General features: G+C 40.5%; 1 protein-coding gene across 11 annotated transcripts in view; it reads right to left on the reverse strand.

The window, feature by feature from the left end:
* Window positions 1-26,422, reverse strand: part of Elavl4 (ELAV like RNA binding protein 4) — a 132,204-nt gene that overhangs the window by 12,669 nt on the left and 93,113 nt on the right. For all 11 annotated transcript variants that reach the window (XM_047525396.1, XM_047525356.1, XM_047525364.1 and 8 more), the window contains one exon: window positions 9,538-9,641. In XM_047525396.1, the coding sequence (XP_047381352.1) occupies window positions 9,538-9,641 (104 nt within the window). The remainder of the gene's footprint in view (window positions 1-9,537; window positions 9,642-26,422) is intronic.

Genomic DNA, 26,422 nt, shown 5'->3' on the forward strand with positions numbered 1-26,422 from the left:
ATCAATGTATTAGGAAGTCCACTGTGTCCAGGTAAAACATCCACATTTTAAACAGTAATAAAGATGACCTTGGGATTCCACATCCTTTTGTCTTGCCTCTTAACTGATTTAGAATCGGGATGTTCAAAACAGTGAGGTCATTTCTTGGGCCCCTCTGGATTACAATAATAGCATGGCAGCTGGATGTTTTTGTGAGCTAGGTATTCTATTTACAAAACTGCTAATATCTACAACCACATTTCAAGGTCACTGGAGATAAAGGTGTCAGAGGCCACATTGACATGACTATCCCTGATATTTGCTTCACAGAAACTTGGTGCTAGAAGTGACTTCAAAAGTTCAGAGCGTGACTGGGCATGGTGGCACATTGCCTGTAAACTCAGTGGCTTGGGAGGCTGAGGCAAGAGGATCGTGAGTTCAAGGCTAGCCTCAGCAAAAGTGAGGTGCTAAGCAACTCAGTGAGATCCTGTCTAAATAAAATACAAAATAGGACTAGGGATGTGGCTTAGTGGTCAAGTGCCCCTGAGTTCAACCCCTGGCACCCCCCCCCCCAAACACTAAAGTTTAGGGTGGGATCCAACACAGCTGGATATCTAGTTTGTATATTTCCAAGGACAGGAAGCTCACTACTTCTTGTGGCATCCTATGCTACTGCTAGGCATTATTCTTCCCTCTACACTGCTGGAGCATTCTTCTTATCCTCATCACCCCTTATCTTGTGGATCTCAATGACAGGTGCTAGTTACAGTATCATGTAACTATTTTGAAATAGGCCACTCCAAAGAAGGTTTTGTTTATGGTATTTTAACTGAAACTGAGCTCCTGTTCTATAGTAGAAAGAATACAGAGGTTAAGAGCCAAGGGCACTGGGGTTGAGGAGATGAAAATGGAAATCCTGACCACCTTCTAGTTGTGCGACTTTGGGGTAAGTCACTTAGTCCTCTGGGGTGCATCACTTGAATAACATAGTTTAGAAGCTCTCTAAAAGAGCAATTTGCTTGTAGGATTCCTAGGCACCACACCTGGCACACAGTAAGTACTCAATAAACAGTGGCTTTGACATGATTGCTATGTAATTAGGCCTTATGCTAGACATCAGGGTGCAGAGATGAATACAACAGTCCCTGACACGCAGGACGATTAGTCTAGCAGAGGAGACAAACAAACCAATCATTTCAGAAGATCAGGCTGCAGATTTTCCCCAGTTTGTTGTAACACCCTATTCTCTGAGCGAATACAAACTCCCCAGAGCAGACAAGTCCCTGGGGAACATTCATTCCAAAGAGACCAGGAGAATGGCGGCAGAGAACAGACTGTGGTGCTGCCAGGGCTTCTAGGAGCAAACCCTCCTGGGGACTTCCAATCCCACCTCTGGGAGCAGGGAGAGAAGAAAGAAGCCAGCTGGCTCCTAGAAACAACAGCTTTGATTGTGAGGATTGGTTCACCTCTGTGCCTGTGGCTGCAGCCCTGTCCACAGGCAGGACAGGTGTCCGTTTTTGTAGCCCCACTCTTTATACTTCCCTCCACCTGCCACCTGATAAATGCTGCTCTCTTATCAGGGGCAAAAATGGATGTTAATGTTTCTAATGAGTTCTGATTGTGCCATTTTTTTCCTGCACAGAACTTTTCAATAATTCTCTAATGCCTTGTGATGGAAGTTCAAATCTCTTATCTGGGCATTCAAAGGGCCCTGGAATCTGGCCCAACTTTTCTTCTCCTGCTAACCCTTTTCCTGCATCCTATGCCTGAATTCAAACAAAAACACGGTCACAGTTTTCTGAGTAGTGCTGAAGGTTTCCACTTCAAGGCTTCATGACTTTGTTTTTGGTCTTCATTCATCATGGCAAAATGAACTCCTGCCTACCTTCCATGAGGCCCAGGCACAAATGACTGCTCTCCTTGGACTCTTCTCAATGGCAGCAGCTGTCACACCTGGAGCATTTCTTTTCTTTCTTTCTCCCTCCTTCCCTTCCTTCCTTTCTTCCCCACTTTTTTGTTGGGAATTGAACCCAGGGCCTCTCATGTCAGGCAAGTGCTCTACTACTGAGCTTTATTGCCAGTCCCCTGGGGGGCATTTCTTGAGCATCCAGTATAAACCATGATTACCTACAAGTGAGGTATCATTAGTTCTGTTTTCCAGAGACAATTCTGGCTCAGTGAGATCAAGCACTTGCCCAAGGTCACACAACCGAACTAAGACAAACTGACACACTTGAATATGACTCAAAGTTCTGGGTTCTTTCCATTGTGCCACGCTAACTTGAACAGTGAAATAAAAGCCATATTCTTGGCACTGTTCCTTTTCCTGGAAAAGTACCAAGTGAGAATGAGCATGCTGTAATATTTTATTAGATTGTTAGAGTTGGAAGGAACCATTCTGCAGATGAGGAAATACATCTAGAAAAGTAAGGTAAGTTGTTCAAGGTCATTCCTAGTAATTTTTGACAGAACTGGGACTTGACTATCCATCTTAACTCAAAGCTTTTATGGACAAAAAAGGAGAAGAGAGGAGAGAAGTGTGGTGGTTTATGATCTTTGACAGACCAGCTATCCTGTCCTGAGACTGCAGATAAATAATTCTTTAGTCCTCAGAGCCACTGATGTTCTAGGCAGCTCTGTCCCACAGAACTTTCTGCAATCAGGAAATGTCCTATATCTGTGCTGTTCAATATGGTAGCCATTAGCTACATGTGCCTATGGAACACTTCAAACATGCCTAGTGTGCCCAAGGAACTGAACTTCTTATTCAATTCAAATTCAATATGTGGCTAGTGGCCACTATATTGACTAGAGTAGTTCTGGGCCCAGAAAAAAACACAGAGTTATAACATTTCAGAACAAGAAAGGACATTTACAGTCACTTAGTCAAAATTCATTCTGGTACAAGAATTCTTTCTATGTAATCCCTAATGATTTCATTTGAATGTCTCTGATGATGAAGGGCTCACTATCATTCAAGGCAAATATTCTGCTCTGATAGTTACACAGTTTTCTTCTCAGATTCTTGAAATGTAGGATTGAACTAATGCCTCTGGGCCACTGCAGAATTTTCTTTCCAAGAGAATTGAAAAGGAACCATTGTGGGGTGGATACATGGGTGCAGAGCTCTCTGCCATCTGCCTCTGAATAATGTTAATAATGTCACGTCTTTTAAAAATGAGTTGGATCGACACAGAACTCCAGGGATGGGCTGACCAGAGTGGACAAGAAAGGACCACCAGTTCCTGCGATCTGGAGTCATACTCTCCTAATACAGTAGGGGGGGGGTGGTGCCAATTTTTAAAAAGCAACTCATATCACACTGTTGACTTCTTTTATGCTTGTGGATGGCTAAAGCCCAGACCCTGTTCCATGCATTTCTGAAAACTTAAGTGTCCAACCTATATCTGTCCAGTTTTCTTTTGTAATTCACATACAGAACACTGCAAATGACCTCTAAAACACTAGGATCATATCAATTTCATAAACTGAGAGAGTAGGGGAACTATATTTCCACCTCTCCAGTTCCTACCTCTGTATTTGAATTTATTCACTCAAAGGAAGTTAACCAGGCACTGGAGACAGAGCAGCCAAATACAGTCTCCCACAAAAAAGAGGGCAGCTGGTATAACCAAGGTAAATGTTTCCAGTTTGGGATAGCCTTGCCAGGTGCCCTCTCCTTGGGGATTCAGCGATCCAGCCGCCCCTGCTGACCTTGGCAGGGAAGTGCTCCCACACTGGCTCTGACTATAGGCTGAAAGGGGAGGAGAGAAAACCCTTTTTTATTATTAACAAGACTGTGGAAGGCAGACCATCATTTCTGGGTAGGGTGATATCCATCAGCAAAAAATGATCTGCTAACTCTTAGGGAAGCATTAAAAGCCATGATAGGAGAAATAATTGCTTATGCCGAGTGCAAAGAAAAGATGCCTCAGCGGAATAGAGGCCTTTAGCAAGGCAGGTGGATGGCGGGAGGGGATGGGGGAAGGTGCGGCTGCCCATGACCCCTGGCAATAGAAAGAAGCGGGAGGGGCAAACTGGGAACCTACAAAGTTCAAGTGTAGGAAGATCCCCTGGAGGCACTGTTAGTGCTATTAGAAGAATAAAGTGAAAATGGAGAAATGGTTAAGCAGCATCATAACATCTGCAGAGAGGCAGAAATATGCGAACTCGCTCTCCTTCCCGGAGAAGGGATTTTTCCTTCTGAAAAGCCCTCACTCACACACTTTCCCTTAGTCTTGCTCCCTTGAGACTTGGACTGCTGCTTTGTGATAAAGTGTCTTTCTTACTCTCCCACCCCATTGCCTGACTGAGCAGCTCTCATGGGTTTGCTCAGAGCAGCAGAGCAACCCCTTAATCTGAGAACTAGTCCTGAAATTGCTCTCACCCCCAGTTTGCACAAGAGGTGTGCTTTGGAAATGTTTTATTTCAGGTTATACTTTTATAATTTAAGTAAAAGTTTAATACAATTATTAGAAAAATAAAAATCACAAAAATCATTTGTAAACATGTTATATGATGAGAAAATAACAGAAATATGAAAAAATGTTAACACTATTGGGCTGGGAATGGCTGATATACCTTCATGATATGATCCTGGGCATTCTAAATTATTTAGAAACGAGGTCTTGCTTTTAACATAAGTGAAAGAGCTCCTAATATAGAGATGATTTTGTCAGCATCTAAGCCTGACAAAACCTACTACAGAAGCCTGCAAGCTGTTGGTTTCATTTGTCAAACAGTCCACGTGGCACACCATTCACAGATGAACCCACAGATCACTCTCCCACTCACACCTTGCACCACTCACTATCTCCCCACACATTCAAACAGGAACCTCTACAGCCATGATCACCCCACTCCACTGCACTGGAGTTGCTCCTTTGCATGTCTTCGTTGCTCCTGAGGCAGGAGCTCCCAGAGCAAAAGCAAGCAGTGAATACTTCTGCAATCCTGCTGCTTGCACTTAGGTTAAAACCCAGATGTCTCACCACTCAAAGTTTTAGCAGGAGTGGTAACAAACCTTTGAATCACATTTGGATCACTTTTTACTGAAGGCTCTCAGTGTAACTTGAACATCAATCCAACCAAACCTTTAGTAAACATGTGCTTCTTTTGAAGATGCTACAGAACCATCTAAATTTTTTTTAGTCCTTGATTAATATGACAAAGAGTTGAACCAAATGCAACTGGACTTAGTGGAGTACTTCTTAGTAAGTGGCTAAAAGTACAGTGTAAAGTCAGAAGCTGTTCTTTTAGAGCCTGGGATGGGACAGGCATCAGGCATGGGGTCAGGGAGGGAGAACTGGGAATTATTTTCCAGAATACACAGCCATTTCACCCAATGCTTCCAAGTGTCTAAAATGACACTTGGAAAAACTAGAAAAAACAAAACAAAACAAAAACAAAAGTTAACAATTAGCACCTCAAAGCCCTAAACGGGGTAAATCAATCCCACTGAACTCAGAGTTGAACACTGAGAAATGACCCTGTTTCTCAAGTGGGACTCCCAGGCTGCTCTGACAGGTCCATTGTCCATACCCTATGGCTTCCTGAGACACATGGATAGAAGCATTTCCAGGGCACTGCCATCTCTGGTTCACCAATCCTAGGACTCAGCACAGAATCTGGAAAGTCAGGATTTAGGAAGAAATTATTTGAAGTCAGGTGTGTTTCCAAGTTAATGGCAGAGCCCTGAACCACTCTGCTTACTGAAGAACCTGGAGGAGCCCTGCAATTCAGTTGTTTGCTTTTTATATCTCCTCCCCATATGAGGGAGTATAACCCGCGTGTGTGCAGAGCCAAATACACACCCACACAGCCTTGCAGAATGCACGTGCTGCTGGGCAAACAGTCAGTGTGGCACTCCAAAACGACCTACTGCAGAGAGCTATTTTAAAACTTATTTTTCTTACTCCAAATCTCATTTACCAATTGTGTGATCCTGGGTATGTGACTTAGCCTCTTTGGGCCTCAGTTTCCTCATTAATATAATGAAGATAACAGCATCTTCTCTTGGTCTATTTTAAGAAAAAGAGCAGACATATGCAAAGTACTTAGCCCTGGGGACAGTTCAAAGGTTAAATGATAATAAGCATTTAAGAATATTATAAATATTATTGGACACAGTGTAAAAACTAAATATAAGACAATATTACTATTATTTATTATTACTTCCTCTTGAGCTCATGTTCACACATTAAGCAGCTCCTTTTTCTAGAAGAACCCTTCCAAAGTCCTCTGGATGTAAACTCCACCTCTACTCTTGGTCAGTTCTAGGGCCTGAACAAATCACTTCATCTCTCTAAGCCTGCTCTCCAAGAGGAGGGGTAGGAATCTCCCACTAAAGAAGTTATAGAGCAAGAACAATTCCTCTGGAGTCACCATCTGCAGCTACTCACTGGGGGCATAATTATGCACCATGCCCTTTCTCTGCTTTCTTTGCCAGAGGTCTGGCCTTGCCCTCCACGTGCCCTCAATATTCACACACAATCGCTTTACATTCCCTTTAACAAAGGTAAAATGCATTTTTGTTGACAGGGAACCATCATTTGTGGACACCTCTTAGGAGTAACTGGTAATGAGCCATTCACTGCTCAATTGGTAACATGGTGTTTGCATATTTAAATTTGAGTTCACAGTTTGTAAACTACCTGCCCAAAGGTCAGCTAACTAATAAGTTCTGTTTGGTCTTCCTACATAGTGCTTTAAATTTTTTTGAGTTAGTTTCTAGTCTTTAAAAAATGTGGGTGATCTAATAAAAAAAAAATCTACATTTCAGTTTCTATCGAACAATTGAAAGATCCAGCAACAATCTGAATTTAAACAATCATCACCATTATCATTACCACCATCAGCAGCAGCAGAATAGCTGCCCTCTTTACCTAGTACCTACCTCAGTCACCCCCACCACAGGGCTTTCCCAAACCATCTCTGAATCTGAATGGTAATCTTTCACCTGCATAGTTTAAGAATTAACTCTTGGTTTGGCTGTACCTATTTTGCACATGAAGTAGTGTGTTTTGCAGAAAGCACTCCAGAAATGGGAAAAGGAGAGACAAACTTGACCAAAGTTTGCAAACATGTACTAGATGGTTCCAAGGATATCTCTCTAATGTATGCTTCTAAAGAGGATATTTGTTTTTCCAGATTGGCAAGTTATCTATTCCTTTATGGGAGTCAGAGCAAAGAGATAAATCTCATGTCACTTATCAAAGCAAACTGAAGCAGAAGAAGTAAACAGTGGCCTGAAAGGCAAAAAAGCAATTTTAAGAAATTAATAAATGATGAGACTATTAACAGCACACGAAAAGGGTTTGCTTTTTTTTCTTCCCTTTAATATGATTTTTTACCTTAAACACTGTGTCCCTTTAGGAAAGGGAAGAAAAGTTAATAAAGGAACCTATCACTCAAACTTAATTTTTAGTATGGCAAATAAACTGCTTTAATGAAAGGGCTGAAATCCCCAGGTTTGCACATTAAATTTTCATTCATAGTAGAGAATGGAAATTATTGATTCAGCCGTGGCATCATGCTTTTTGAATCCTACAGTGCTTCAGAAGCCCACATTTCCGCTGGGTGCAAATGTGTTGGCAGCATTTTGATGTAGGGGGAGCCCAGAATGGGTGGGAGGGTGGGGAAAGGGATGCGGATAAGGGAAGGAGGCAGACTGGCTCTTCACAGAAAGAAAACAATCAATATTCCTTGTTTCTAAGATCTACTTAGATAAAGCATTTGATAGTATGATGGGGCAGGGGATGCATTCTGAAACCAGAAAAGCCAGGTCCACTCAGTCTTCATGGAAACCCAGGGGCATTAGGAGATACTAAAAAGGAAGAAAAAAAAAAAAAAAAAAAAAAAGCAGGTGGAACAGAATTGATGGCTGATGATTTGATCCCAAACCCTTGGAGAAGAGTTTGGGTTTCAAGAAAACTACAGAGGAAAGAAAATACCTTTCTCAGTTCAAGGTCAGGGTGTCTGTCAAGGGAAGAAAAACCGTCTGACATTCTAATGCTGAACTAGATAGCACGGGAAATCAATCGGACCCACAAATACAGCTCTCAACCTGGCGTGGCCTCATCAAACAGTCAGGTGACATGAGCGTCTCTTCTTTACTTACAGCACAAAAATAGGTATGTTTTTCCTTTGAAAGAAATTAATCTTCCTGCCTCTCAGAGGACTATTCCATAATTAAACAACTCTTGATTATTTCCCCCTTAGAGAACTCACAGGAACTGATTCTAAGCCTAGACGAAGATAGCCTGAATTAGGACCATTTGGGTGTCTTTGTGTACCAAAGACTGTAGGAGATCAGAGACAGCATTATCTTTAAAAATAAGCTAAACTCAATTGCAAAAGTAAAGCTGCTTAAAAAAGAAAGATAATCACATTAAAAAAAAAAAAGATTTGTTTTTGTTTTTGTTTTGATTACCTCTTACCTAAGATTATCCTATCCCAGTCAGTAGTCTCTTCTGTCAGTCTGGGTGTTAGAAAAGTGACTCTGTTGGACTAAAAAGTTCTGGTTTTATGTTTTCAGACGCTGAGAGCTGGTGCCATCTATAGATTTCCATTCTGGGAGAGGTTTCTCTTTTGTCCTACTTTGCGTCAGACCTGCTGTCGTGAGGATAAGAGCGCCCAGGAGACACTTCCCTGCGGTTTAATAGGCTATGAAGGATGGGACTCATTAATCGGCTGGCAGCTGCCCCTAAACAGGACGCTGCCTGGAGGTGGGGGGAGAAGTGGAGGGGAGGCCAACGAGCAGGCAGGGTCCATCCTAGAGACACCCCCTGCTGCCCAAAGGGGGGCCTGCAAAGCAAGCAGCACAACCTCCTGAAGGATCCCACAAACGTCTGAGCCCAGAGCATGACAATGCATTCAGAGAAACCTACACCTCCTGAAGGAGCAGGCTCTGGTTACTGTTTTTTTTTTTTTTGATTCACAACAATAATCACTCCTGAGATATTATCTGCCTGCCTTATTACTCTTAGATTGATGAAATATTAGTATTTTTATTGTTCCTTTACTATGTTCTCATTGATTTTATAGCACCTATTCCTATTACACTAGTGTGCATATTTATAACTGACTTTCTCTTTCCAATTCAGGGTTGGGAGTTTCCCAACCACCCCTTGCCAAAGTCAAGCTGCTCAGATTGGTTCATGTCTCTTGACTTGGCACTCACACCTTCTAACCTCATCTTCTCAATGCATTTGGTTTTTAGTCCACACTATTCACACCTGGAACAGCTTCCCTGCCTCAGCTTCTCCCCTTGGCTTGCTCCTGCCATCTGAGCAGACTCAGACTGACAGGCCCTCTAAGTGGGGTCTTGGATCCCAGACACCTGATCTGCCTTCTGGATTGGAGGTCTCATGGCTCCTAGTATCTTCCCTATACTCAGCCCTCATCTCGCTCTTTTGCAATGGCCTATGTTCCTACTTAGTAGATGTTCTTTGAATAAATAAACCACTTTTGGCTCCCACAAAGCCTGGATTTATTAGATTCACAGAATGAAATTTAACCAGAACCTCCCGAATTAGGAGCCAGTACATCACCTCTTACCTTTATGGTTTTGGTCTGGAGTCTGAGTCCATTTAAAGTGTTGATGGCTTTCTCTGCATCCTTTGGGTCAATATAGTTAACAAATCCATACCCTAAACTCTGTCCTGTGGAAACATTAAAAAAAAAAGAGAGAAACAGAGAGAAAGAGAGAGAGAGACAGAGAGAGGGAGGGAAAGAGAGAGGAAGAGAGAAAGAGAGAGAAAGAGAGAAAGAGAGAGAGTGCTCAGTATCTTTGTAGATGCAACACTTTCCATTGCAGTGGATCAAAACCCTCCTCTGGTTTATGATTCTTTTACACTGGGGTTTATCCCCAGACTGAGAGATTTTCAATTCTTCCATCCCTTACTCTGGTTGGCCTTTCAACTTACAGGAGTTGCCCAATCTAAAAATGGGTAAGTGCCCCTGCATATCCACACCTGATATGTACAAATGCTCATATAATCCGGAAGAGGCAGGACAGGGCAGTAGAAAGAAAGCAGGTATAATTCTTTAGAAGAGACTGGAACTGGAATCCTGGGTCTTTTCCTATCAGCTGAGGGACTTTGAAGAGAAGTCCTTTAATCTCCCATTTCCCCAGATCTCTACTCTGGAGATAACACACTTACCTCAGACAAGTTTGTGAGAGTTAGTAAGACATTGTATGTAGAAAGCCTGCCAAGTACATTGCCTAGAACACAACAGTGCTCAACAAAAGACAGCTCTGCTCTGCTTAGGCCTGTAAAATGAGGGCCAATACTGGATGCAATAGCTGTGTCTATGGCCTCAGTCATGCCAGCCACACCCACACTCAGAGGGATGTAGCAGAATCTGAGCAGCAAAAACTGGAGCCCATTATAGTGAAGGAAGCAGGTATGGCCAGAATTGAAAGCAATTGCTACAAATCATTCTTTGCCCTCGTCATCCCCAGGGCCACAGAACAATAAAAAGAGGAGGACGGGGGGTTTCTATTGTAGACAACAGGGGAGCTCCTAACACAAAGGGGAGAGTGCAAACATATTCTGCAAAGAGGATTTAGCTACTTTAGGTGGAGATGGCATCAAATTGTCTGCAAAGAGAGGTAGCAAGTGACAGGGCTCCCCCCTAAGTGAAACAAAAATAATGTGCTTGTGATCGTGCCACTGATTATAAATAGTCCATCAGCTCTGCCATGTGTCATCAGCCAGAAATATCATTAGGAAACTTTACATTTTCTGACATACCCTTTAAGAAACACAGAGCTTGTGGTGGCTGCAGAACCAGCTTGAACTTCCCAGGCAATGTTATTGATTTGTGGGCGGTAGCAGAGCCGAAGGGGAGAGAAATGACAGGACGTCACATGTCAGGAAAGACTGATTACATAAAGCTCTCTTTGGAGTACTGGGGCCAGGACTGGGAGACAATACAGCAAAAATCCTGCCATGTCCTGGTGACAGGAGCCCATTTCAGCAGCCAAAAAATCTTTCCAACAGCTTCTGTTTTGCTGGTAAATGTCTGTGTTTATGTTATTGTAGGAGGGAACCTGGGAAAACAAGTTGGGTTCTGGATCAGAAAATGGGTGACTTTGTTATCCTTCATAGGATGGAAGCAAAGAGAAGCATGAGAAAACTCCATGGAAGACTGTCATCTCCTTTTCCATGAAAAACCTCAGACGACAGCCTTCAATTAGGATTTGCCTTTGTGTTTTGGAAGAACAGTTAGAATTGGAAAGACAGAGGCAAACTTTGCTAGATGGGCCCTTTACCAGGCAGAATTGGTAACTGAAGAGGGAAGAGAGCGTGAAAGAGTGCTGGGCACACTCTGCTGCTGGGACCTTTCTCTTTTCATTTTATGGTGTGACTATGATGCATGAGTGGTGTGTGTGTGTGTGTGTGTGTGTGTGTATGTGTGTGTGGAGAGAGAGAAAGAGAGAGAGAGAGAGAGAGAGAGAGAGAGAGAGAGAGAGAGAGACCGAGAGTGAGAGAGAGAGAGAGAGAGAGAGAGAGAGAGAGAGAGAGAGAGAAAGAGAGAGCAGTGTGTGGATTGTAAGCCCTGCCACATGGTCTGAAAACCTTCCTTTTGCAAATACAAGAGACCAATTTCATTGGTTTAAAAATACCATTTATCCTAAATTTGGCTGTACCTCATCAAGCCTAACTACATTCACCTAATTAAATCCATTTTCATCATGCAAATTCCTCAGTCATATTTACCTTGCATATATAAGAAGTCTTAAAAATTGCCGTATTAAAATATTCTTATAATCATTTTAAAAACAGTCATGTACCACGTTGAGCTGCTTTAAAAGGGCATTTTTAAAGAAATTAGGTCAATGATGAACCTTATATATGAGTTCTAGCAAATGGGCAGATGGTCCATTTTTCAGTCCAATGTAATTTGTATAAAATTAAGATAGAATGTGAAAAAATACAAACAAAACATCACTCAGCTGCAAACATTACACCTAACTCACACAGAAAAAGTTCCTTATTCATCACAGTGATGGAATATATGTGGAAGAATTTATTATGTTTTCCAGTGGTGCAAGTTTCCAATACATTATACTTTTACAAATTATTCATATATTGGCACAAATTTAAAATGAATACAGTGGATATAGTTTTTATATTCTAAATTTTATCTTTGTTTTAGACCTTTGCTTCTGGAGAAAGGAAAACACACTCAGGCTCAGGTCTTGGGAGGGCTGCAAAGGTCAAGTGGGGGAAAGATTCCTGACCAGCAAGATGTGTCACTGAACCCACCTGCCTGTATCAGTCCCAAATCCACCATCACTTTGGTTCCTAACTAAAATTAGCACTATTGTGCTATCATCATCTGTCCTAGGTTTAGAGAGACTGTGTTTAACATCAAGAAGGAAGGAAAACTGAAAACCAGATGAAGGTTATTTCAGAAAGAAAGGGGAACAAAAGACAGAGATTCTCCTTGATACAAAATAATGAACTGCAAACTTTAAAACAGAGCACTGCATTGAACAAAAGAGGACAGAGATGGAAAAACTTGCCTGTGAATTGAAAGATCTGAGATAAACTGGCAGCACAATGAAACTACCTGTGGTTACTCTGGTCATGAACAGACTTTCTTCATGACTTCTCACCATCATAGGAGGGGTCCAGCTATGTCTAATAAAAATGCACTCTATGGATCTAGTATTTTCTCTTAAAATGCCCTAGAGAAGATTAATTTCATAGGTAGAAAATATAAAAACCCAAGCTTCATTTCTTTTAGGAACTGTTTTAGTTGTGAGGGAGAATAAAGTGAAGAAGAATTTTGTTTTATATTTGGTGGGCATATATTGGTGGTGGGCTTTGGATCTGCAGTTCTATGTTTAAATGAACATGGACAAATATAGATGGAACACATTAACAAAGAATGACATTTTTTCCACGGGTCCCAAGAGAGTCACCATGTTGGGAGGGCCTGTGGGATCCAGTCTGAAGGCTACAACTAAGTGCGTATATATCTCCAATTCAGAAATGGATGATATCTTTTTATTATTCTTTCCCCCAATAGCTACATCTTTTTCCTTTATTATCAACAGAGTAACAAGATTTGAGTATATAGATATGGCAAAAGAAAATGAACAAACCTTGGTTTTGTTCCCAATTTATAAGTTTATATATATGGCAAGTTGGACAAACAAAAATGAAATCATCAAAGTTATGCTTATTGAATTATCTCTGTTAGAGAAAAACGATATTATGAAATGAAGACTATCTCCAAAACTTATCAGCTGTAGTGAGAATCTGACTTTTTGATGCCCACATGACCTACAACCCTCATATTTGATCAGTTCCTAAGAGTCCTGTCCAGCTGCATGGGGTGAGGGGTCCCCACCTACCATGCACAGGAAGGAAATGCATTCTTGGCAGTCTGGGATGGAAACTTATAATTCAAAATGTAATTTCCAGGAGAAAACCTCTATACATAGTGGTACATTTAAAGTCACCTCAGTATTTTGGATTATACAGGCTCTTGTTATGAACAAGCTATACTTAAATCTGAACCTAAATATTCCTGTTTTTATGCAGCAGAGGCATGTGCACACACAAACACATAATGTCCTCCAGACATGGCCACTCTCCACCCTGTTAAAATAATTTTTGAATCTAACTTCTCCTTTAAGAAACCAGACACTTCTTTCCATAAGAACTAGCTTATAAAAGTTTGTATCTTTGCACATAGTAGGTACTTAACAAATGCTTAGTAAGTAAAAGAATCAATGTATGCTTTTGTACTAATCTTTCATTTCTGGAAGCATATGACTAGAATGTTTTGTACATTTGAGGGAAGAAAGAAAACAGAGAAAGTACCTGGGGAATTCTTTTTGCATTGCGAGGAAGGAGGGAACACAGTAACTGACACCAGGGACTGGAAAACGAAACACAGAGGATGTCCTGGGTGAATTCTCCTCTAGCACAGATCAGGTGAACAACAAGAATCACCCCTGCCCAAATTCCACAGTGATTTTGGATTTAGAAAGTGCTTTCCCATCCATTCTATTGCATTTTTTTCTCACAACAATCCTGGGTGAAAAGAGGTAATCATCATTACACAAATGGAGAAACTGAAGCTCAGAGAAAACTGTAGTTTGCCCAATATCACAGGGCTGGATCTCATTCTAGATCGGGGATTGGCAAACATTTTTTTATGTGTAGGTTAGGACAGAAAATAGTTTAGTCTTGTGGACCCTACAGTCCCTGTCATGACAGTTCTGCTTCTGTGCAGTAGCCACAGACAATATATCAACCAATGCCTGGCTGTGGTCCAATAAAACTTTATCTAGAAAAACAGGCAATAGGCCCAATTTGGTCCTTGGGACATGTTTTGCGGATCCTCTGATCTGGATCTTTTGGCTCCAAATCCTGTACTATTTGCTATACTGCTGTACTAGTTGCCCCATTTGAAGTAAAATGTTATTAATATCATGTTATTTAATATTGTGAGGCCCAGAAATATCTCAGAGGCTTTTTTGATCATCTAAGTAAAAAAGTAAACTATTTTAAGTGGTTTTGTGTAGGGCTTTTTTATCATATTCAATCTCTAGTAAGTGACCAGATCATAGCTGATTGTAATCCTTTATATTCCCAGGATTCTGGGTAGAAGTGGTTTTTCCTTGCCTTTAGGATCCCAGGGATTATTGTGCTGCTGACATCTTCATGGCTGATCACAGCAGCAGAGAAGCTGGCTGGAAGGAATCTCATCATTTCTACACTGCCAACCTGCACACTTTGCTCTTTCTCTTTCAAAACCATCATTCTCCAGAAACCTAACAGTTCCTCCCCTCATCTGCAAGCCCCCAAGGGGTCAACCAGATGGGTAGATGCTGTTGAGGAAAACTTCTGAGTTGAGTAAGGAATTTTTGTGGACGTTAGAATCCCTAGCTCAGGCTGAAATTCTGTTCTTAAAAGCACATGATAAAATCCCCAGTCACCTCAAGATCACCTGCTTGGCAATAATTCACATACTAGGTTAATCGCAGCCAACTCCAAATCCCAGGATGCCCTCACTGCCAGTTCTGAGATGCCTTTCCCTGCTGTTAGCTGCTTTGAATCTGTCGTTACACATCCAAAAGAGGGGCAGAGGGATCTGTGGTTGTTCCTGCATCTATAAATGTGCATGTGGCTCAAAACTGTACTTGTGTATAACCTTGATTAAGTCATATAGGCCTCACCAGCCTGTTTCCTTATCTGGGAAACTAGAGACAATCCCTTAATCCTCACAATCAAAGGATCACTGTGGAGATTAAACATGGGGACTAATGGCAGTTATAATTTATTTAGTGCCATCTTGTGCCAGACCCTGGGCTAAGTGGCTTACTCATGTTACCTCATGTCATCCTGTGTGAACTGTGTATCACCAAGCCCACTGTGCAGATGTGGAAAGTGAAGCTTAAGAAATGTTAAAATAACCTGCCCAAAGCTGACTAGGAAGTAGCCTCCAGGGTTAAGGATTCAAACCGACCCAGGTCTGTGTGTTTACTCTTTCTCTCACAGGGGCTGTAAGTGCCCAACAGAGCGTCTGTATTGGGTAAGTCAAGGGAGCTCACTCAGTCGGCCTTGGGGGGGTCTAACACTGACTGGAAATACCCTGGGTTCTACAGCACCAATGGTTCTGCTCCCTCTCCTCGCTCCTGTAAGGCAGGGTGGGGGGATTTAAAAATATTGTCATCTCGGTCTTGACTTTTCTCCTGACAACCTCAAGTTATTACATCTAATTAGTCAGAAAATTGATCTTTTTTTGGTAGTTTACACACTTGCAAAAATTAAGGATGGTTTAAAGCCTGGCTACTTTGAGTGTGGCCATCACTGAGTACTTGTGAAAAATGCAGATTCTCAAGTCATCCCAGACTTACCAAATCAGGATCTGCATTTCAACAAGATCCTCAGGTGACTCAAAAGCACAATAAAGATGGAGATGCACTGGTCACTTAGAGTGGGTCAGATGTGAGTCTGAATTTCGGTTCTTCTGCTTATTGCTGTGTGACCCTACTTATGTTAAACTAACTTCCCTGAGCCTTGGTTCCTGGGAAAACTATGCACCCAACCCAGAGTAATGGGGAGGGAAGCTCTGATGAGGAAGTTCTCAGAATTTCTTAACATATTTAGTTCTTTTTGTCCTCAAATTTTGTATTCTTTTTGTCTCTTTTTGCTTTAGTGTTCTTATCTATAAAATGGGGTCAATAATATATTTTTCAGGGGTTGTTAGGAGTATTAAACAGTAAAGTGCATGCACAGGGCCTGTCATGTAACAGATGTTCCATAGAGGTTGATTCCTTTTCCTCTTCTCTCATGCCCCACTAGACACTGCCTTCCACTAATGTCAGTGTGGAAGTTATCTCTTCAACAAGGCCCTGACCTCCTCGAAGGTGGAGCATTCTTCTGATTTTCTTTTACATTGGAGCACATGATATGCAATAAGCACATAAATTCCACATAAAACTGGCACATATTGTTACATGCTAGACACTGAGTGGATTCCAAAATAACCATGAAATTGTTCCTGCCTTCAGGAAGCTTTTTATGTAAAAGGGAAAGACAGTTCTAAGAACTAATTATGGCCCAGAAAAAATAATAAATATAGCAGAGATTTTTCTTTCAAGTCATATATAAGAACAGAGAGTAGGTGGATACTAATTCTGATTAAGCAGAGGAAGGAAGGCTTCCTGAAGGAAGGGACATTTCAACTGAGCTTTGAAGAACAAATACAGAGGTTTGATAGGGTTCCCCCATCAATGTTATGATGGTCCAACTTGAGGGCTGAATTTGAGCATGAAATTTATCTCACAGCTAGTTACCGAGCAATATTATGTGTCAGGCTAGTTCCACTCACTGGGAACACACAAATAATACTTGGTTTCTGCCATCACTGAATTTATATTCTAACTGAGGGTGAGGGAGATAGATAAGAAATATATAAGTAAAATGTAAAAGTTGTCAGATGATACTAAGTTATAGAGAGAAAATACATCAGAGAAGGAGGAAGGCAGTGTGGGGGTAGGTTTGCAAATTTTACATATGTAAAAATCCCCTCAATCTTACTGGTTACCTGCACTAACACACCTTTTCAAAAGCATCTCTTAAAGTCTCAGTTTCCCACCAGGCTGGGAGTAACTTGAGACCAATATGATCCCTGTACCCCTATGATCTATAAAGGCTTCAGGACATTGTTGGATATCCAGGAAATGTTTGTTGGGTGAATGAATGAATATTATCTATTCACATGCATATTTACACCTTCTAAACCACTTCCAGTCCTCCCACATACCAGACAAAAGGGGACCAGGAAGAGCAGCAAAATCATTTTTTACCAGAGGCTCACCTGTGTCCAAAGGAAGTTGGGTAAGAGAGGAAACCAGATCCTATACAACACAATTGAAAGATCAGTAGGCATTCAATCTGAAGGAGAAAAGACTCTAAATGGGCTCAAAGCTCCTTCTAATATTTGAAAGACTGTCATGGGAAGACATGGGTATACTTCCTATGTGATACACAAGGGAGAGAAAAAGGATCTGGTAGGAGTAGAAAATGAAAGCGTGAATTTTTGCACTGATTAAAGGAAGAATTTCTTATAATGATTTTATAAGGGGGTGGGTTACATTGTGAGGTGCTAAGGGTTCCATGACTATAAGTATGCAAGCAGAAGTCAGACCTCTTTGTCTAGAGATGCTGAAACAGTATGTAAGATTGACCCATAAGATCCCCTCTAGTACTAAGATTCAAAGGTTCTAAGTTATATTTATTTTAGATTCAAAGATCACAGCTAGTGTCAGTTTATCCTGACTTCTGAGAAAGCAAAAATGGTAAGAAATATTTATTGAGCACTTTGGCCCAAGCACTTCACTCACACCATTACTTAAATCTTTATAACCCTCTGAAGCAGGTATTTTCACTTTACAGAGAGGGAAACTAAGGCCCAGAAAGAGACATGACTTACCCAAGGTTACTTGCCTAGGAAATGGCAGGGAGGTTTGCCTGACTCCAGAGCCGGTGTACTTTCTGCAGGGCTCTGGTTTCTGCAATATACACTCATTTGTATGCTAAACCACCTGTCCCAACCTAGCAGTGTGCCTCTACAGAGAGAGCCTGTTTTTCAGTACCATCTCCAAGTCCTTGTTCTTTCCAGTTGATTCCAAAATAAAACCCAAGCACCCCATTCCTATCCTCCTAGCTTAGTTGTGCATGTCAAACTGAATCTGGTGCATCCTAGAATGCCAGTCTTAAAAGGACTTTAGAATCACTCATCTTCAAATCCCTTCTACAAATACAGGAACTGATGATTAAGGAAGAAGCAAGAAGTTCAGAATCAAGGAAGAAAGTCAGACCCAGGAATTAACAATGATAGTGGAGTATGGTTTGGTGTTATGATATGGAGAACTAGAGAGGGCTTTCTGAAGGACATGATGTTTGAGCTGAGACTCATTTGAAAAGATTGACAAGACAGTGAGACAACAGATAGACAAGGGCAATAGGCAGAGAAGGGTATTCTAGGAGAGGACAACATGATCACCTGTCCCTTGAGGACAGAAAATTGCCACTAAGTTTACAGTCATCATTTCCACAAAGCCACTGGTTGTGGAAATGGTATTGTCAATACGATTTCTAAGTTTAATCTATCCTCAGATGTGTATACACCCCCTATACCTCTGGCAAAGAGTCAAGAATCAACTAGGAATTTGAAATTTTGAGCATGTCTGCTCTCTGTTAACAACACTATTGAAAACCCAAGACCAAGACTTTCATTCTAAATTCCCAGAGTATTTGAAATCACCTTTAGTCAGTACTTGGTTATTTCTAGGAGCTATATTCTGGCTTCCTAAGTAGATGTCATTTCTACTCATCATGGGTGTCAAGACAGCAATAAGCAAAGTGCTTGACCCACAGCAGGCATTCAATATATGCTTACTGAACTGAATGTATTTCTCAATGAACTTTTATTAAGGACAGGGATGTGGGATGTCTTAACCTTGGTATGACCCATGTTTGGCACATAGTAGACTTTCAATAAATCTTGTTGAGTGGATAAATGAATGAATTTAAAAAGTGAATGAATAGTAACAAAAAAGCTATCTTTTTTTTTGGTTTTTATCAGTTACTGTACCAAGTGCTTTATTTCTATCATCTCATCTATTCCCTTAAACAATCGACAAGGTAGGCATTATTGCTGCCATTTAAGATCAAAGACACTCATGTCCAGAGGCCTCAGATGCCAAAATGAATCCATCCAATTCTTAAAGTCCACAAAAGCTTTTAATAGAGTTTCCTGATAGCACAGAAAACATCAACCGGACTCTTCACACAGATGGAAAATGATACCTCCACAACCATCATAAGGCACATGGAAATTCAGAGTATCTACACTCATTTCCAGCATTCTCCAAAACAGAAGGGTACATTATGCAATAAGAAAAGCCAAGCAACCAATTCTCAAAAGAGATTTTTTTTTTTACCCTTTTGGGTTTGTCCTTATAAAATGCTCCAAATGACAGGTCTTCAAATATAAATTTTAATAATAAACCTCAACAAATGAAAAATGGAACTAATCTGAGTCCTATTTTTCTTCTGTTTGTGTAGGAAAGAATGGAAATTCATAAGATAAAAAGCTTAGTATCAAGTACTTAGTTTAAAAAAAAAAAAAGACTGAAAGGAAAAAATATTCTAGGTAATGTACCGGGGACAATAGAAGCCTCAGTGACAACTATCTCACCTTCAGCATTTATTATACAAAAAGAAGAAATGTTCAGACTGATGACCCTGGGGCAATGAACGATTCTTAATCGAAGGAACATTAAATTAAATTATGTTCAGAATAGTCTTACAAGACAGGAAAGAATAGTCACACATTTAAAAATATTTTTAATAAGGGTTGAAACAAAAAGAGGAGTATTTTGTCAAACTCCCAGGTAACCACAAAAAAACGAACCAGAATTCTTAATTCTTGCTTGGCTGATTTTCACATGAAACAAAGGTATGGATATCGACAGACAAGACTTCCTACCCAGAATGGGTGCAAACTAACAGGTGATTCCAGAAATGCACTTGATGTTAAAGACAAGGGTTTAGCAACAAAGGAAGAGATAGGAAAAACTATCAGGTTAATACTAATTATGTGCACTGTAATTAGCTATGGGGTAAAATGAGACTCTTTGTGGGTAAAATGTCTGTGGGTGAAAAGAGCTACTGTATTTAGTACTAAGACTTTGCCCCCAAGACTCCCACCAGACAACATTCTTATAAAGGGCCTGTGAAAGCTCCTGATAACACATAAATAAGTTATGTGAGAGGGCTTTGGCACAAAGTAATGCTTGACAAATATTACTGAATATAAATCTATTAAAATTGCTTTCACTTAAAGTAAAAGAAAATTAATGGCTCCCATTGAAGGAGATGAGATAAATAACTTGTCTATGTAGAGATAAATCAGGATGTCAAATTTTGTCAGCAGGACCAGGACTTTGTCTGAAAGTCTCTGTCAGTGGCCTTTTTTTTTTTTTTTTTTTTTTAATTGGCTGAGGAGAGGCGGATTACTGGGGATTGAAACCAGGGATGCTCTACCATAAAGCTGATCCCCAGCAACACCCTCTCCTTTGCTTTTTTAAAATTTTAAAACAGGGTCTCACAAAATTGCCGAAGCTGGCTTCGAACTGGCAATCCTCCTCCTTTAGCCTCCAGAGTAGCTGGGATGACAGGTGTGCACCATGGTGCCCGGCTCAGTGTGTACCTTCTGAAAAAATGACTTGGGGATCTTTGGCCTTGGACCTACCACTAATAGCTCTGTGAAATGCAGACACAAACATCTCCTTCCCTGTCATCAAGTTCACTGATAGTAAGGTACCACATATGAAGCTTATTAGTGTGGTCTGACAGCTTAATTTGATTCCAAAAATTTTTATCTTTTAAATTTTATTTTTATTTATTTATTTATTTTATATTTTGGAGTCAGAGTCTCCCTAAGTTGCCTGACTGGCCTGTGACTTGTGATCCTCCTGCCTCTCAGCTTCCTGAGTAGCTGGGATTATAGAGGTGTGCCACTATGCCCACTACCAACAAATTTTTAAAAATGAGATTCATGAAGAAGAAAAGAAACAAGAAACAAATGTATGTTTTTCCTTTTTCTCAATCACCATTTAACTTGCAGGTAGGAAATAAGGGAAAATAAAGACATGAAATCTCAAGAACAAAATAACTTACACTTAGAAATCAGTCTGTAGGGCAAGAACCGATTAGGAAAGCCATCTTCTTGGCTTTCTTTAAGGCTAAAAGAATGCTGGGGGATGGCTACACCAAGCAAGTATGAGCAGCTTCATCACATTGAGTCAAATTCCTGGTAGACGTGAAAATGAATGAGAGCCCGGGAATAAGTGTGAGATTGCAACATGTGAAAACTTTCTAATGGTGCAGCGCCTTTGCACAATGGAAAATGAGATGGTATCCCAATAATCAGGACACCAAATGAACCCATGGTTTGAGTCATGCCCAGAATGTGCTCAGTACTCAATAATTTCCCAAAAACTACCTACTGTGTGATGGCACTATGCTGATGCTAGAGAGATGCTTCTCCTGGGACTAGAGGAGATTCTCTCAGCACACTGAGCCTCCACTTGACCATCTTCATGCAGTAGAGCACCTCACCTCTTTCTTAATAAAGGAAAGGAGAGTCATGTAGGAACTGTTCCAAACTGCCTCCTTCTCTACTACCCCTGCAAACATCCCTCATGGAGCTCCATTCTTCCCTCCTGGCTTGGAAAATACAGTTACAAAAGGTCAGAAGAAAAAAAAAAAAGCTTTATAAAACACATTTTAGAATGCATGTTAACACAGACTTAGAGAAATAGTGATAAAAGAAGTCAATTTTGGTTCACTTCAGTTTCCCAAACTTATTTTGTGGCAGAGCCTCCTTTAAAAAAAAATTAATTCATGTATGGATTAAACACCTCCGGGAAAGACTTTTAGATGGGATTTCCAAATGAATGTTACCCTTTCAAACAAGACTGAATACTATCTGAGGAAGAAATTACCCCAAGGTGGAGGGTCTGGTTCCCAATGCTGAGCTACAGTTCTTGAGAAGCCAATAGAAAAGGAGAGATCAATTCAGAGAACACCCCTAAGTTCTCTTTGCTGTGACAGTCTGTGATTCTGTTTCTCAGAATATATCACATAGTTCTGCTTCTGAGACAACCTAGACAAGACAAAGATGCATAGTGGGGAGAGGAGTTGGGTATCAGAAGACTCATTTTCATCTCGGTACACATTATTCAAATCTGGCTCTAGTTCATAATGTGTGAATAATCAGCATGCAACCATCACTAGAAATTACACTAGGAAAACCAAATACCCAAGAAATAAACAAAACATAATTGCGTATACCTATATGGATACAGAAGCACACACTTGTAGGGATACACATATAGAAAAACACATGCACAATATCTATACTTGATTAACTAGGTATATGACTCTGGGAAGTAGTATAGTATAACAGATAAAAGTAGAAGCTTTGAGGTCAAACAAACATGGGTTCAACTTTGCTCTACTACTTAGAAGCTATGTGACCTTGAACAACTTACTTAATCTTTCTGAGTCCAATTCCTCATTTGTAAAATAGGGCTAATAATATCTACACTTCACAGATTTACTGTAAGAATTATATTACAAATCCCACCATTATATATAATTATAGTGCACCAATAAAATATGGATGATCATATTACTATACAACAGGTACTTTTCTGAATATCTTATATATATTAATGCTCACAATATTATTATTAATATCCCTGTTTTAGGAATGAGGAAAACTGACGCACAGAGAGGGTAATAATTCACCTGTTACCCAGCTAGTGAGTGATAAGTCTGGGGTATAGATGTAGGCAATCAAGCTCTTAATCACTAGGGTATGCTGCTTAGTACAGTGCTGGATTCAATGAGTCTGTGATATTCCTCTGGCAGACAGACACACACATACACAAATATACAGACACCCTACACCTCCTCTTCCTCTCTAAGAGTCTGATGTTTTTGTTATTAGTTTATTACACAGTGCAGTTCAAGTGGGCAGCATGTGGACAGCAGTTTCCCAAACAAAAGGATCCTATGTGGCTGCTCAAGGAACAGAAAAACAAATTCAAACCTGAGAAATGTTAGTTCATTCTAACGATGACTCACAACCGCTATTTTCACAAACAGTCTGCTAATTAAACTTTCTTATGAACTCTGCTAACTAATTTTTCCAATGCATGGAGGAAAAATCATTCATTACAGACCGGAATCCAAAATCTAATATTAACAGCACAAGTAGGATCTGTGGCATTGTAATTTGATCAGCTTGAGCATTAATAACAGTTAGATACTGATGTCTGAGAGAGTTAATCAGCTTTTGCTGAGATGTACGTAGATAACTGAACAAAACATCTGGAAGGCAGACTAGAAAGCAAAGCCAGCCTGTCATGGGGTGGGGGGGCTGACTACTTGCTTCACCCTCCTAAGTCCCCAGCTTACAATGTCCTACCTTCTGGGTGACCACAGTAATATCCTGAATTGGCGTATCGCTTTAACAACCTGCCAACAGATTAGCAGCTCATCTGACCTTACAACACTCCAGCCAGTATTATTATCCCCATTTAGTGGATAACAACCTAAGGGCACAGAATGGCTCCATCTGCTGAAAATTCTGCAGCTAGAATAAGAACTTGGTGAATCCTTCCATTTTATCATGATGCTGCTTGTGAAAGTGGCCTAATTCTTGAAAGAATCTCAGAAATTATCCTGACATTTTCAAATACAGAACTAAAGCCTTTCATTTAGGATCTGCCAGGACCACCCAAACTGGGATTCATTATTGCTGCAAAATGCTGTCACATATGTCAACTAGTCTGAACTCAAGAGTACCAGCCAAAGAAAACCGGGTAGGATTTATCTTCCCTACTATATATTGAAGAAATGGAAGTCCCCAGGGATAAAGTAACTTTAAAAGGCCACCCACTCATCTATTAAGCGTATGTGGGGAAGGGCAGCACTTTTATTGAAGTCTGTCTCACTCTGGTTAGTTCAGTGCCATGCTCAGGAAGTATGATTGTTTTATGGAGCTCTTGGATAGTGTTTTCTCCCTTTGGTACCTACAAGGTGGTCTGTCTTATTGGGAAGGCTCCACTGACTGGTGAGGGGCTCTGGGAAGAGCAAAGGTGTCTGAGGACTGGCTCTGATTTCCACTGTCAGGACCAGGAAGTGAGAGTGACATTCAAGTTTCCTGTTTGTCATTCAGCTCAGGGTTCTGGGCCAGAACTCACTATGGGGACTCTTCACACAAAGATGGAAGCAGAACACTGAATGAAGTTCCAGCATGCCCAACCTCAGGATGACAAGACTGAAGAGACTCAAGCCAGTAACACTTCAGTCAGGGTAGTGGGCAAGGAAGGTCTGCTTTGGAACACCTCCTTCAGCACCCTGATGGCATTCTATGCTAACAGACAGGGACTCCATGCAAGCAGTTTCTCTGTGTTCCTGCCTGCCCTGACCATAAAAACAGGTCAATCAATCCAAAATGGGTCTAGGTAAGAAAGAAGATAAAAGAAAAGTTCCATGTATGTGATTTCAGGCTTCACGTCCCATCCTGTATTATAGCTGGCAACTGTCTCCACAGTTATATCCACAGCAAGAGCTAGGGTGAGGGTGTGGGAAGGAGTGTGGGGCTGAACTTCAGGTTACCACTTGAGAAAGGAATGAAGGTCATCACCATCCATTTTTCCTTTATGTAAAGAAAACCCAGGTTAGTTTGTCTCTTACTTCTCAGATAGGTCACATTTAATTTATCAATTTTCCTCTGCTTTCCTTTTACATTCTACATTCATTTTCTTCAGTCTTCTTTTTTTAAATTTAGAACTATTTTAATAATTAGCACTTTTCCATATTATTTTGTAGTCAATTCAAATCCTGTGTGGATCAAAGTAGCACAGAAATAAATAGGAAGGCAAAAAGAGAAAGCAGGACAGGAAATAAGCACAGAAAAGAGAAGAAAAAGCAAGGAAAATCAGAAGCTACATGTTCTTGACTCAAATCTTTGGGTTGCCCTGGCCTCATGTACAGAGTAAGTGGATTGCCTGTATCAGATACTTCCACAAGTTACAGGAGGTACTGAACAAAAAAGCCTCTGAAAACAAACACAAATTGCAGATATCTGGGATCATGAAGTATTTATGTTTATACCACCAGTAAAATGATTTAATATGATTCAAGATGTTTGTGATGAGAAATTCCATTAGCACCCATCGGAATTAGACTGCTTACCCTTAACTAGCTGCATATCCCTTGTGTTGATGCGGCCCTGCACCTCACTAGACATTCAAATTATAAAACATGAGCTGAGCAGAAAATCAAACTTATAAATCACAGGAAACTGAAGTACATGGAAAAAGTCACAGAGCAAATATGTACCTGACCTCAGTGACACAATGATTCTCAGATCATAGATGTCAAGTGAAATCTGCAAACTGTCACCTTGTTTGTGTTAAGTAGGGTTATTTATAGCAAAGTAGAAAGAACACAGTTTTTAGTGTCTAGCAGACATGGGTTCAAATCTCAGTTCTACCACTTATAAGCTCTGATTTTTTGGATAAATTACTTCTACAATCTAATTTCTGCTAAATTCAAGGCCAGGTTTAAGTCTCACTCTTCTTTGATGCTTGTTCTAGAACCTCAGTCCATTGTCAGCCTTTCCTCCTCTGCACACTTATAACTGATGTTGCTTTTACCTTCATTCTGCAGAGGCAGAGTGGTAAAGTAATAGACCATAGGCTTTGTAGTCAGACAAACGTAACGCCACACAGCAGCTAATTCTAGGCGTGGCTTACTCATCTGCAGTTATAACTATTGATCATGCAAAACATAAAGTTTTAATGAGACAGTACAGATAATATCCCAAGCCCTGTAGCTGATATACAGTAGGCATTCCATCAAATATCCAACCTCGTTATATTGTTATGAATCCTTTTGTGCTAACTTTCCAATGATATTAACAGCCAGGGTCAGGAATGGTAAGACTGAACCTTGGTTTAAAAAAAAAAAAAAAAAAAAAAAAAAAAACTCCTATAACGCAGCTACGGTAGATGGATGGTGATACGCATCACAACTGTGCCTTCCAGATTTGTGGGCTGATGGAGGGCCCTATGATTTGTCCTGGCTTTCCTCACTCATTGCCCCTGTAACAACATGTGGGCACAAACTATGTCTTATCCTTTTTGATTTCTTCAAAGACCCTAATATAGAATTTAAGAGCAAGAAGGAAAGAGAATAACATCTATTTGGTCTGAGAGTGTAGACACTAAATAAATACTGTTGGCTGATTGATGTTTTACAAATGTAAAAGTCTTACACAAATATATGTTTTCTATCTGAGTTTTATCTTTTTTCCAAACTAG

Source organism: Sciurus carolinensis, chromosome 1 (genome assembly GCF_902686445.1).
Source record: "Sciurus carolinensis chromosome 1, mSciCar1.2, whole genome shotgun sequence".
Taxonomy (NCBI): domain Eukaryota; kingdom Metazoa; phylum Chordata; class Mammalia; order Rodentia; family Sciuridae; genus Sciurus; species Sciurus carolinensis.